The sequence below is a fragment of the Leptopilina heterotoma genome, unplaced genomic scaffold, assembly GCF_015476425.1.
Source record: "Leptopilina heterotoma isolate Lh14 unplaced genomic scaffold, ASM1547642v1 Lhet_130, whole genome shotgun sequence".
NCBI lineage: Eukaryota > Metazoa > Arthropoda > Insecta > Hymenoptera > Figitidae > Leptopilina > Leptopilina heterotoma.
Genome location: NW_025110849.1, coordinates 868,494 through 882,350, shown reverse-complemented (window position 1 = coordinate 882,350; position 13,857 = coordinate 868,494). Strand labels below are relative to the sequence as shown.

Below are 13,857 nucleotides of genomic sequence, written 5' to 3'. Positions count from 1 at the left end.
AAAAAAAAGTCATATACTAATTGAATTAGTAATTTTCTACTAGCAATTAGTAAAAAACTACTAAAAATTAGTAAAAAATGTTACTAATTCAAATTGGTAAACGAATCCACACTAATTCAGATTTAGAGAGTACTGAACCAAAATATAACCAGTCCGAGTCAAATAAAAGAACATTTTACTTAAAACTATAAAATAAATTTTTTCATAACTATAAAACAAGAAGATAACGATTAATCCGAGTCTTCGACTCGGAGTGATCGATTTCTTCATGTTTTATAATTATTAAAGATGACCGAGAGATAAAATCATTATTTTATATTCTAAGAAAATTGTTAAAAAATTATTAAAATTTTTACTGTAACTTCTTTAAAATTATTTTCATCATTTCACTACAATTATTATTTTCAAGAATTTTCAACTAAAATTCTTCTTTAAATCAATTATTTTTAATGATTTTCGAAAAAGTTCTTTGACAATTTTCAAATCCATTTGTTTACAATATTCAATTTTACGGAATTTCAATTATTAGTGAATTCTTCAATTAAATATATATTAGAAAATAAAAACTTCAAATAATTTAAAAATAAAGGCAATTAAACTTTTTCAAAAAAATTGATTCTACAGAATTTCAAAGATTTAACACCTTTTCAAAATAATTTCACTGAAATTCATATTTAAATCAATTTTTATTAGAAAATTCTACGAAAATTCAATTATTTAAATACAAAAATAAATAATTTATTGAATAACTGAATGTTTCTTAAAATTGAATTCTCATAAAGTGTTTTATTAACAAGTTTTTAAATAATTGAATTCTTTTGACGAATTTCAATAAAATTTTAAGAATTAAATTGAAATTGTATGAAAAAAATTGTTATGATGAGTTTTATTATTTATGAATATAATTGAATTCGTAAAAAGAATATTATTATTTACGAAAATAATTGAATTATTGAGAAGAAATTTATAAAGAAATTTGTAAATAACTGCATTCCTGTGAAATTTTTATTATTTTATAAAAATAATAAATTAAATGTTTGCGTAGAATTTTATTTAATTTTTTTTAAATAATTGAACTTTTTTGGAAAATTTTATTAAAATAGTAGATATTAAAAATCTTTGAGTTCAGAAAAAAATTTTAAAATAATTGAAATTTTGTCAAGAATTTTATTAACTTTTTTGAAAATAATTGAATTTTGGAAAAGAATTTTGTTATTTCTAAACGAATAATTGAAATTTTGACCAGAGTTTTTTAAAATTTGTTAACATAATTGAATTTTTGCAATCATTTATAATTTCTCCAAAGTTCTTCAAATTATATTGCAGAAACTCTTTAATTAAATATAAATTAGAAAATTTAAACTTTTAATAATTTAACTGAAATTCATATTTAAATCAATTTTTATTAGAAAATTCTAAGAAAATTCAATTATTTAAATACAAAAAGAAAGAATTTATTCAATAATTAAATGTTTCTTAAAATTGAATTCTCATGAAGAGTTTTATGAATAAATTTTTAAATAATTGAATTCTTTTGACGAATTTAAATAAAATTTTAAGAATTCAATTCAAATTGTATGAAAAATAATTGAAATTTTTCGATGAGTTTTATTATTTATGAATATAATTTAATTCCTAAAAAGAATTTTATTATTTACGAAAATAATTGAATGCCTGTAAAAATTTTATTGTTTATAAAAATAATTGAATTATTAAGAAAAAATTTATAAAAAATTAGTAAATAATTGAATTCCTGTGAAATTTTTATTATTTTATGAAAATAATTAAATGTTTGCGTATAGAATTTTATTTAAATTTTTTTAAATAATTGAATTCTTTTGAAAAAATTTATTAAAACAGTAGATATTGAAAATCATTGAATTGAAGAAAAATTTTGAAAATAATTGAAATTAGACAAGAATTTTTTTGACATTTATGAAAATAATTGAACTTTGGAAAAGAATTTTGCTATTTCTAAGGATAATCGAAATTTTGACTAAAATTTTTTGACAATTTTTAAACATAATTGAATTTCTACAATCATTTATAATTTCTTTAAAATCCTCTAAATTATATTGTACAATTTACGAATTCTTGATTATTCGGAAACTCTTTAATTACCTAAATATAAATTACAGAATAAAAACTTCAAATAATTTAACTGAAATTCATATTTAAATCAATTTTTGTTAGAAAATTCTACGAAAATTCAATTATTTAAATACAAAAATAAATAATTTATTAAATAATTGAATTTTTCTTCAAATTGAATTCTCATAAAGAGTTTTATTAACAAATTTTTAAATAATAGAATTTTTTTGACGAATTTTAATAAAATTTTAAGAATTTAATTTAAGGTGTATGAAAAATAATTGAAATTTTACGATGGTTTTTGTTAGTTATGAATATAATTGAATTCCGAAAAAGAATTTTATTATTTACGAAAATAATTGAATCCCTGCAAAAATTTTATTATTTATGAAAATAATTAATTTTTTTTTAAAGAAATTTATAAAAAAAATTTGTAAATAATTGAATTTTTGTGAAATTTTTATTATTTCATGAAAATAATTAAATGTTTGCGTAGAATTTTATTTAAATTTTTTTAAATTATTGAATTCTTTTGGAAAATTTTATTAAAATAGTAGATATTACAGATCATTGAATACAGGAAATGTTTTAAAAATAATTGAAATTTTGTCAAGAATGTTTAATAATAATTGAATTTCGGAGAAGAATTTTGTTATTTCTAAAGATAATCGAAATTTTGACTAGTTTTTTAAAAATTTTTGAACATAATTGAATTTCTGCAATTAATTATATTTTCTCTAAAAGTCTCAAAATTGTATCGCAGGTTTACAATTTACGAACTTTTCGTCCTTTTTAATCAAATTGCGGACTTCACTGACCTTTTTTCAAAAAAACTGACTTTTACGGAATTTAAGCAAATTTACTGACCTTTACGGGATTTACGGACCGAGATCAAACCCTGATGGTAAGATTTTGATGGTCAAAAGATGATGTTATCCAGTTTCATTAAAGATGTTACCAAAATATTGTTATGCATCTAACATAACTATATATCACTGGAATGTTATGTTTATTTTCTTATTAAATACTAATTTTACTTTCAATTTTAATTCGTAGGTAATTCTTAATTGGCGAATTTGTATAAAAAATACAAATTTAAATTGAAATGATAATAATGTTCTTGTTCGTTGTGAATGTATAGCTATAATAAAATAGAGAATTATGTATGTATACGTGTAACTAGACTCAAAATTAGTTGGAATTAATTTTATTCGTGTTTATTGATAGAGCTCAGCTGTTTTGTTTTTGGCAAGTCACGATAAAGACGAACACTGAAGGTGTCGTCACTCTTTATTGTTATTTTGAGCGTTGTCGAAGGTTGTGGTTAAAACAAATCTCTGATAACTGCGGAAAAGACCTCTAAAAATCAATTTTCACAAGTTCAATTCAATACTAAATCATTCAAGTTTATTTTAAATTTTTCTTCTTTAAGAATATATATCTTTTTTATTGCTTTTAATTTTGCAATCAATGGTTACATTATATTTTTTATTTATATTCAACAATTAATTTTTTGACAATTCTTCACGATTTGAATTCTAGATTTTTATAATTAGTTAATATTTATTTCTTTATTGCTCATAAGCAAAATGAAAAGAAACGAAAGATATAGGGGGTAAATGTATCAATTACTGCGCGAATCCAGTCAAAACATCTTTTTAGATAGAAAATATATTTATGTTGGAGAAACAGTAAATGTAAAATAACCAAACGGTTATTTCAGATATTTTTGCAAAATTTAAAAGTCCATATAAATAGATGATTACAATAAATGTTAAGCAATTGATGATTTTATAAATTCTTAATATAAATTTGAAAATCAATAATAAAAAATTACAAATTATCTACCTTTAAAGATTTAAATAGAAAATTTTGCAAACTGAAAAAGGAATATTTTTTTGCAATTTTATATGAAAAAACAATTGTTGAAAAATTTATTACAAAAAATGACATGGTAAATGTTTTTTCATAAAAATATATTGTCTCTTGTAAAACAAAGTGAGTAACGTATATTATATATACTATTATATTCATAAAAATGACTCGTTACAGTTATCACACACTAAAAACAACTATTTTTATCAAATTGTTGAATTTCTTTTCCGTTTAGCAAAATAACAATTTTTTTATTAATCTGGTAATATATAAATTATTTTTTAAATGAATGTACGTGAATGTATTTTTCTAATTTAAATATAGAAATGAATAATGAGAAAAGTTTTAGAAAAAGTACAAAAAACAGAAAAGAATGAAAAACACATTATTTGTTTATTTATTTTCAAATTTTATTATTGTTTCTGAAAATGACAGCTATGTGCTGTTGAAACTTTAAATGAATTCTTATTTACATTGACTTGGAGTGATCGTTTATTTTATCAATTTCTTAAATAAAAAAAAAGTTAACGACAAATTTTTTAAATTAGTATCTATAGTAATTATTGGAATAATTGAAAACAAAAAGTAAACGAATATAAACAAGTGCATTTAAACCAATGATTTTTTACAAAACATAAATAGTATACCTATACGTTTATGAAATGTTTCTTTTTTAAAATGTTTGTTTTTCCTTTCAAACCTTCCAAAATTCAATTATTTTCTAAAATTTTTAACTAAATTTCATTGTTTTGAATTTTGCGGCAAAAATGACCAATTTATATTTTGGAACACAGAGGTCATGTGAGTAAGGAGGATTGATGTAAACGACGTAGCGGGGAGAGATAGTCTCCTTAGAGCCATGTAATGAAATAGACGCACTAAATTTCGAGTAATTATAATAAAGTATTTTTATATTCAAGTTTGAGATGCAACCTAATTTATTTCTCACACCTAATCGCAGTTATGCACACTTTGGTCCTTCGAAGTCGGATATTATCTAAATGGTGGTGTGTGAAAATGGTGCAATCTTTTAACAAAACAATATATAGTGGTGAACTGTTCAAAAGGGCCATGCCGCCATATTAAGCACATGGTGAATCAAAATTAATTAATGGTGTGGAGACTCAACATTTTACATATAAAGACGAACGACAATCAAGGAAACAATTCTTTGGATTTGGATTACTGAGGCATCCAAATTTCTATGCTGTGGAAACTTTCATTTAACGAGAACAAGGAAATATATCATTCGGAGCAGCATTAGAACAAAAACGTGGTCAACGGAAACTGGGAAAGAATCTAAAGTCATCGAGGCGATCTTAAGGAATTGTCGGATTTTATTCTGTATTGTATGTGTGTGGATTTCTTTTTAATAAATTCTACGAAACGGTAAGCTAATTTTTGTATAATTATAACTTTGGTGTCTAATATTGTAAAATGGATTTAAGCGAATTAAAGAAAAAGCGTACTGCTCTTAAAGCAAAACAGGCCCGTAGCCAGAAATTTATTTCGGGGGGGTCCAAGTTTGAAATCAAAATTTTTTTCGAGGGATAGTTTATGGTAAAAATATAAATATCAATATAAAAATTTCGGGGGGGGGCAGGGCCCCTTGGGCCCCCCTTTGGCTACGTGCCTGAAGCAAAAGCTACACGTTTCAGGCATTATTTTGAAACTTATATTCCAAACTCAGAAACTATATTTGAAATAGAGTCACGGCTTAATAAATTTGATGGATTTTACGCGGAATTTGACGATTTACAAGATAAAATTGATTCTTTATTGCCTGAACCGGAAGCAGCTGAGCGGGAACAATTTGAAAATGCCTTTTTCGCTACCGTGAATATAGTGAAAACAAAGATAGAGAAAAGTAGTGTACCATTACAAACAACGACGAGCCGGTCGGAGTCCGTGTCGTCAGATAATCATACTCAGACGGGTGACACTGCGAGTTGAGAGTTGCACATATGTCGTTATTCACCGGCTGGTGGCGCCACGTATGCGCTGGCCCTATATCTAATGTTTACGTTGTTTATAACGGTTATAAGCGTTTAAAGAGAATGAAATGAGTTCGCAAATTTGTTAAAAAGTATGTAATAATAAAAATTTGAATAAATTTAAAGAAAATGGTGAAGTGTGTTGCTTTCGGATGCAAGTCGGGGTACAGGAGCAATAAAGAAATAGACAGAAATGAGAATATAAGTCATTTTAGCGTACCGAATGATCCCAAAATTATTAAACTGTGGCAAGTGGCTATTTTACGAGGTGACATAAAATTAAAAGCAGGACATGCAGTTTGTTCAAAACATTTTAAGGAAAACGATATTATACGAGAAAAAGTATTTAAAGATAAAGAGGGAAATATCGTCGCAAAGGTAAGTGTTACATTACTTTCATAGTTAGTATTTTGTGTAAGGATTAACTATGAATCCATGTTTCTAAAGTTCAAATGAACGACAATATTTTTATTACTTCTTTTAATTTGAATTTTATTTATAAAATTTTGTTTTTGTAATTAAAAAAATAATTAATTACAATATTTTTTGAATTTTAGTCTATTATTTGGTAAAAACATTAAAGCATGAGAAAATATTTCGTTCATTTGAACGTTTAAAACATTAGGAAAATATGAACCCTATAAACGGTATATTTTTTAAAAATAATGTTTTAGTTACAAATCCAAAGTAATAAATTTATCCTAATATTTACTCACTTAATAACGCAAAAAAAATCGTAAAGGATTATTCAGAATAATTTTTTACTGAGAATTCGGTTATTTCTTTTTTAATTAAACTTGCAAGCGAAAAGTGTATTTTTTATTCAGTACTACTGAATAAAAAATAATTTATTATTATTTAATTACAATTTCTAATTTACAATAAATATATTAAAATTATTCAAATGCATTCGAAATATTTGTAGAACTGACATTACAAAAAAAATATTATTTATTTGGATATTTTAGATTAATTTATTTTAATATTTTAGGCTCAGTATGAAAAACCACAACTTCGTAGGGGAGCATTGCCATGTTTAAAGCTTGGTAGACCAGAACCTCCGGCTTGTAAACCTAGATCACTAGCTTTAAAACGAATGATGCAAACTGAAAATTCTGAAACTGAAGAACTTGAAGAACAAAAGAAAAAATTAAAATTAAATGACAGTTCTACAGATACAGTTCAAGAAACGATAGAAAATCTCAGTGTTTTCGAGACCTGTCCGAATCCACCTAGTTCAGAAAATATGTCAAAGGATTTATTTAATGAGATTTTTAGTAATAAGTTTCTATTAATTTACCCAAATCGTGGTCGCAAATGAATGTTACTTTGTGTGGTGAGCAAGGCATAGCATTTTCTGACAGAATCGCAATAAAAACTAAGAGCGGAAGAATTGATTCTGTTTCTGTGAAAGAACTTACCCTTGACGAAAATATGGCTCTTCTTATAAAAATTAATGGAAAATTGTTCACAAACACTGACTTGAATATAGAGAGTGAACTAATGCATTCTATCAATGATCTCGAGGTAGCAATCAAAAGTATTCATGAAATTCAAGTTTGCCATGGTTGTCCGGATATTGAAATAAATAATGAGAATAAGAATCTCCTTTATTCGTTAGCTTACATTGATACTGCAAATGTATTGCGACATCGTAGTTGTTCAGTAATTTTAAAAAAGGATGAAAAGAATAAACGCCAGTGTCCATGTTGTAGAATTGTTAAGCAGAGATTATCAATGAGAATTATTCGTAAACAACACCGCAAAAAGAGCAATTATTTAAAAGTTCATGACTTAAGCCCAGAAAGGCAAAGAAAATTAAAAAGTTTAACCAAAACAAATAAGTCATTATATAGTTCAAAAGAAAGAGCTGTAGATAGTGCTAAATCACGAAGGGAACTAATTCGTAGATACAAAGAAAAAATGGCACAAATGTCTAAAGAAAAATTAAACAGTATCATAGACAAAAACAAAGATATTAATGATAATGAAAAAGTAATTATTTATGAAATTGTTTAAGCTGCTGCAGTGAAAAATAAAAAGGGGAGGCGATATTCTGATGAATGGTTGTTACTTTCGCTACTTCTACATATGCGTTCACCAGTTACCTACAGATTTTTAAGTGAAAATAAAATGTTAGCCTTGCCATGCGTTCGGAAAATTCGAAGGTAATATTTAGATTAATTACCTTTTAATAAGTTTAGTAAAAAATAAAATCTTATAAGTTTTTTTTATTTTGCAGATACCTAACCCGCTTAGAATGTCCTTGCGGCTTTGACCCCCCATTTTACGAAATTTTAAAAGACCATTTGTCTAAAAAAACGGAAATGGAACGACACGGAATTCTTGTATTGGATGAAATGGGAACGAGAAAAAATTTACTCTTAGACCGTAAAACTATGAAATTTAAAGGTGTCGAAGATTTTGGCGATGATTCTCCAAAGGATATAAATGAAGAAATGGCTGATCATGGACTCGTTTTCATGTTTCAGCCATTATATGACACATATTCCCAGCCGATAGCAGTCTTTGCGTCTAGTGGACCAACTCCTGGCAATGAATTAGCACAATTAGTTGTTAAAGCAATTGTTTTGCTTGAGCATGCAGGGGCCAAGATTCATGGAGTCGTATCGGATGGCGGATCTCCAAACAGACGTATGTGGGGTGAGCTGGGATGCAGCGGCAAAAAAGGAAAAGGAATATTTAAAAATTGTTTTAGACATCCTATGGATGATAACAGAAAAGTATTCCTTTTCTCAGACACACCTCATTTAATGAAAACAACTCGAAATCGTTTATTAAATCAATCAAAATTAAGGGTATGCCTTTTTGTTTCAATGTATATATTTTAATAATTATTAAATATTTAATAGTAATGTTTATTACCTAGATTCATCCAGATGAAAAATATATCGAATGGGAACACATTCAAACTTTATATGAGGTGGATAAATTGCAGAATTCAGGGCAAAGATTGTGTCCTAATCTTACTGACTGCCATATATTTTTAAAAAATAACAGTTTCCTTAAAATGCGTGTCTCCTTAGCTACACAAGTAAGTCTTCGAAAATTATATTAATGTATAAAGCTTTTGTTTATTTATGTACTATACTCGCAAGTAGAACAATTTAATAATATTATCTGATTGAGCAGGTTTTTAGTAAATCTGTTGCTCGTGGCTTAAGGTTTTATAAATCTTTAGAGAACAGATTGAAAGATTCTGATGCTACCGCAGATTTTTGTGAGAGGATGGACCACATATTTGACGCTTTAAATAGGACATCAATAGGAAATACACCTCAAAATGAGGACATTGAAGTACGTGCTGAAATAAATTTTCATGACGTTGAATCTAAAATTTATCACTCATATTAATAGGACCGACTGATAAATTCTTCTTTCATAAATTTTTATAATATTATAGATTTATTATTTGCCATATAATTCTGATATATTTATAATTTCTCAGTTTTTGCGTGAAAGTATCCAATGGTTGGATGATTGGGAGACCCGGAAGGACTAAAATTTAATCGACGCGAAGGAATTTTTAACGAAGGAAACTGCAGAAGGATGGCGAATGACCCTAAATTCTTTTTTAGACTTGGCAGATTATTTGCTGAACGATTTAAAGTTTGATTACGTTTTGAGTGGACGAATTAATCAAGATCCTCTGGAGGTATCGGCTAATATAAAATTTAATTTAAAAAAATTTTTTTCAAGGGAATTTTCTGGTGAAGAATTGATGAAAAACACACTTTTTTAAACTCTTATTGTAAAAAATGTGTTTTAGTTATTGCAAAAATTCCTTCCGGTTAATATTACGTATTACAGGAAGAGAATTTTTATTACATTTTTTTTTAGTATTTTGAGTTTATTTTTGCAACTGTTGTCTACTTTTGTAGATAAAGAATCGAGTGGTTTTTAGCTTTTAAAATCGGTTCAGTAGATTTCTAGAAAAGTATCTCATCGTTTTAAAAATGTGCTTTTGAGAAAAACGTGTTTGTGGTTTTCTTAACGCATTACAATGAGTTAAGAAACGGTCATAAAAATTGCTATAACTTTTTTGTTTTGCATATTTTTTAAAATAATTTTGGGTAATTTTATGACACTAAGGGACATTTTAAAGCAAAAAAAGAAAAAAGATTTCTTTGAAATCCTTGACCAGAAAGTCTCCTTAAATAAATAGAATAATCATCGTACAGATGACATAAAAAAATTATCGTTAAGTAATAATAAGCTCAGTAAAAGCAAATTGATGTGAATTTAATTGGATTTGTTAAATACCCAAAATAAATACGATAACGTAATGAAAGGTTCTAATAAATTAAAAGTTACTTCTTCTTATTTCACAGCAATTTCTTTTCCTCATAAAAAATAATAAATTACAGAAAAATGGAATAAACATATGCATATGACATAAAATAATAGTATTGTGATTTTATTTATTTGCCTAGAGATTTTTCGGGACAGTTAGGCTTTTAGGCGGCACTAACAACCATCCTTCAACTCCAAGTTTCTTACAGATATACAAGATATTATCATTCTATAGTATTCTACAGCTACCGCGTACAGGAAATTGTTCGATTCCAGATGATAAATCAATAGAACCACTAATTCCATTAAAAAGGCTAAAAGAATTGTATCAAGCTAAAATCGAGTCATCAAATTTAATTTACATCAAGAATAAATTAGACATTATTATTGAACAAGACGATAATGACTTTTCGGATTTCACAAATGCATCAGATCATGATTATGATTTACCGGCAGTGATGGATTGTTTGCTTTACTTTACCACGGGACAAATTTGCAAAAATGTATCAAGATTTTTAAAGTGTGATCTTTGTCGCTCTGCTTTCTTTTATTTAAAAGAAAATGTTGTTCGAGTAGAAAATTATCCAATGGCTAAACTGGTAACCCTGGATAATGACACAGAATTACGACATCCCAATAAAAATCTATTTAATTTTCTAAAAAAAGTTGAAATTTCGTTTCAAATATATTGTAACAAAAGTAACGTTTACGACCTCGTAATTTGTGATATTACAGTAGAAAAATACAAATTTCCGTGTTCAGAACATGCCAGTGATGTTCTCACTTACGTATTAGATTTTTATCTTCAAAACAGAATTAGAGGTTTCATAAAAGATAAAATGTCTAATACTAAAAAATTAAATTTAAGTATGAGAAAAGCTGCAAATCTAGTAGCAACTTGAAAAGTGATAAGCTAAAAATCAAAGATTATTTATTAATATAGAGAATTGTTTAATATTTAAAATATTAAAACAATAACTATTGATTATAGTATGTTGAAAAAAAGTACGAGAAATTTTATGAAAATGTGTTTTTCCTATTAAAAAATTTGATTACTTGAATTTTATATTCTATTCCTTTTTCTCCTATCATTTTTATTATTATATGTTTAATAAAATACTAAAAGTAATTAAATTTAATTTTAGTTCTTACATTTAATTTCAATTATTATTATATATTCTGAATTTTCCTAAATTAAATATAAAAATATCGAGAAATTTATTTTCAATTAGCTATAATGATGTTTTCTTTAACAAACTCGGTAAAATTTCTTAATTTAAAAAAAGCTAACTATTCATGAATGAAATATTAAAAGCAATTAAAACAATTATTTATGAATAATGAGTGAAAAGAATATTTTTAAATATAAACAAAAAAATTTCATCTTTTATTGCATGCATTTTTGAACTTTTTGAATAATGTGGGGCCAATGCATAGGTGGCGCCGCCCTAGTGGTGAATAACGGCTTTCATGACACCTTTCTAAACCAGCCAAAGCACGAGTGTCACCCCCATGATCATACTATACCGAGCGTGTCACATGCGCGGTTGCCAATTATCACTCTTCCAAATTTCGATGGGTCGTACCGGTCGTACGAACGATGGCAGAGTTTTCATGACACTTTTGTCGCGATGGTTGACGGAAACACATCTTTAGATTTTATCACGAAATTTCACTACTTGCAATCAGCCTTAACGGGAAAGGCGAAAGAGTACATTAATTCTTTTGAAATAACACAAGCAAATTATAATTTAGTTTGGGAATTACTAATAAAAAGATATCACAATTCGCGATTAATTATCAACCATCACGTTCAACAGTTGTTTAATTTACCACAAGCATCGAAAGAATCGGTTGACTCTCTGCGTGCATTGTCAGACGGATTAGAAAAACACACTAGAATTCTGAAACAGTTGAAGGTGCCGGTCGAAAAGTGGGACACGATTTTAATATTTTTGGCTTCTTCGCGGTTAGATAACGCAACAAAACGTGAATGGGAATTAAAGGTCGTTTCTGATAAATTGTCAAAATTATCTGATTTTTTAGAATTTTTAAATATTAGATGTGAAATGTTAGAAGCAACTTCTCCTATCGGATCTAATTCAATTTCATCGTCAAAAAATGCGAATAATTACGGAACAAAAAGGGAAACAAAAAGTCTAGTACACTTAGCGGCAGGTAATCCTTCGACTGAGTGTGCAATCTGTCAAAAGGATCATAGAATCTACACTTGTTTAACGTTTCGAAATTTGTCTATCGATCAAAAAAGAAATAAAATCAGGGAACTTAATTTATGTTACAATTGTTTAGGAGCAAGGCACTTTGCGAGAGAGTGTAAATCGAGTCAATCTTGTAAATATTGCGAGGGAAGACATCATTCAATGTTGCATAAAAATAAGGTGGAATCAAGCTCAAACGAAATGCGTCAAAACGATAAAAAAAAATGATAATTCAAGAGTTGTAAAAGATAGTTCTGCGCCAATGTCAATCGTGTGTATGTCACAAAAAAATATTACTGATCAGGTTTTATCGACGGTAGTAGTATATATAAAAAACGATTCAGGCGAAAATGTAAAAGCAAGGGCTTTGTTAGATAATGGTTCAATGTCAAATTTCATGACAAGGGATTTATGTAATAAACTTAAATTAAAGGAAATAAGGTGAAACAAATGATATGGGGAATCGATTTAACTCAAACGAAAATTAATTCTTTTGTAAACGCTACGATTTGGTCGACGCAAAATGAATATAATATAAAAAGCGAATTCTTTGTTACAAATAATATATCTCATTGCATACCTACTAGAGAATTAAATAGAGAGGAAATCACTATCCCTGAGCACATTATCCTAGCTGATCCTGAATATTATAAATCTAAACCTGTCGATCTTCTTTTAGGAACAAATGTTTTTTGGGATTCTCTTGAACCACAGCAAATAAAGCAAGGGCGAGGACATCCAGTGTTGCAGCTGACGAAATTCGGTTGGATTCTGGGAGGACTTTTGTCGGCAACAAATTCAGAAAATCATTTTAAGTCACGATCATCATTTTGTGGTTTTTTATCCGATGGATCTCTCAATGATCAGGTTGAAAGATTTTGGCAGATGAACGAAGAAATTCCAAATAAAGAAAAGTCCGAGCAAGAATTGGAATGCGACAAGATGTTCAAGGCTTCATATACACGTGATGCTGATGGACGATTTGAGGTCGACATACTGCTAAAAAGAGATGTGAGTGAACTTGGAGAATCTAGGAGCAATGCTGAAAAAAGGTTGCTTGCAACAGAACGTCGACTTCTCAAGGACGAATCAATGAAGGTACGATATAGTGAATTTTTGGAAGAATATTTGTCGGTTGGTCATATGTCTCTTATTCCAAAAGATCAGTTATTCAAGGACGAAAACTATTTACCCCAACATGCGGTGTTCAAGGAGTCCAGCACGTCAACCAAACTCCGAGTGGTATTCGATGCTTCGTGCAAGACGAAATCTGGAATCTCGCTAAACGATTGTGTGATGGTGGGTCCAACGATTCAGAGGGAACTCTTCGACATAATTGTCCGTTTTAGATAGCATCGATTCGT

The 13,857-nt window shown here is 27.5% G+C and overlaps 2 protein-coding genes across 5 annotated transcripts in view; one reads left to right on the top strand and one right to left on the bottom strand.

Annotated features, from left to right (window-relative positions):
- Positions 1-13,857, bottom strand: part of LOC122512966 (octopamine receptor beta-2R-like) — a 557,896-nt gene that overhangs the window by 181,983 nt on the left and 362,056 nt on the right. The window lies entirely within an intron of this gene.
- LOC122513017 lies at positions 12,944-13,846 on the top strand. The gene has a single exon (XM_043629245.1). It carries the CDS (start codon positions 12,944-12,946, stop codon positions 13,844-13,846), a length of 903 nt encoding a protein of 300 aa, XP_043485180.1.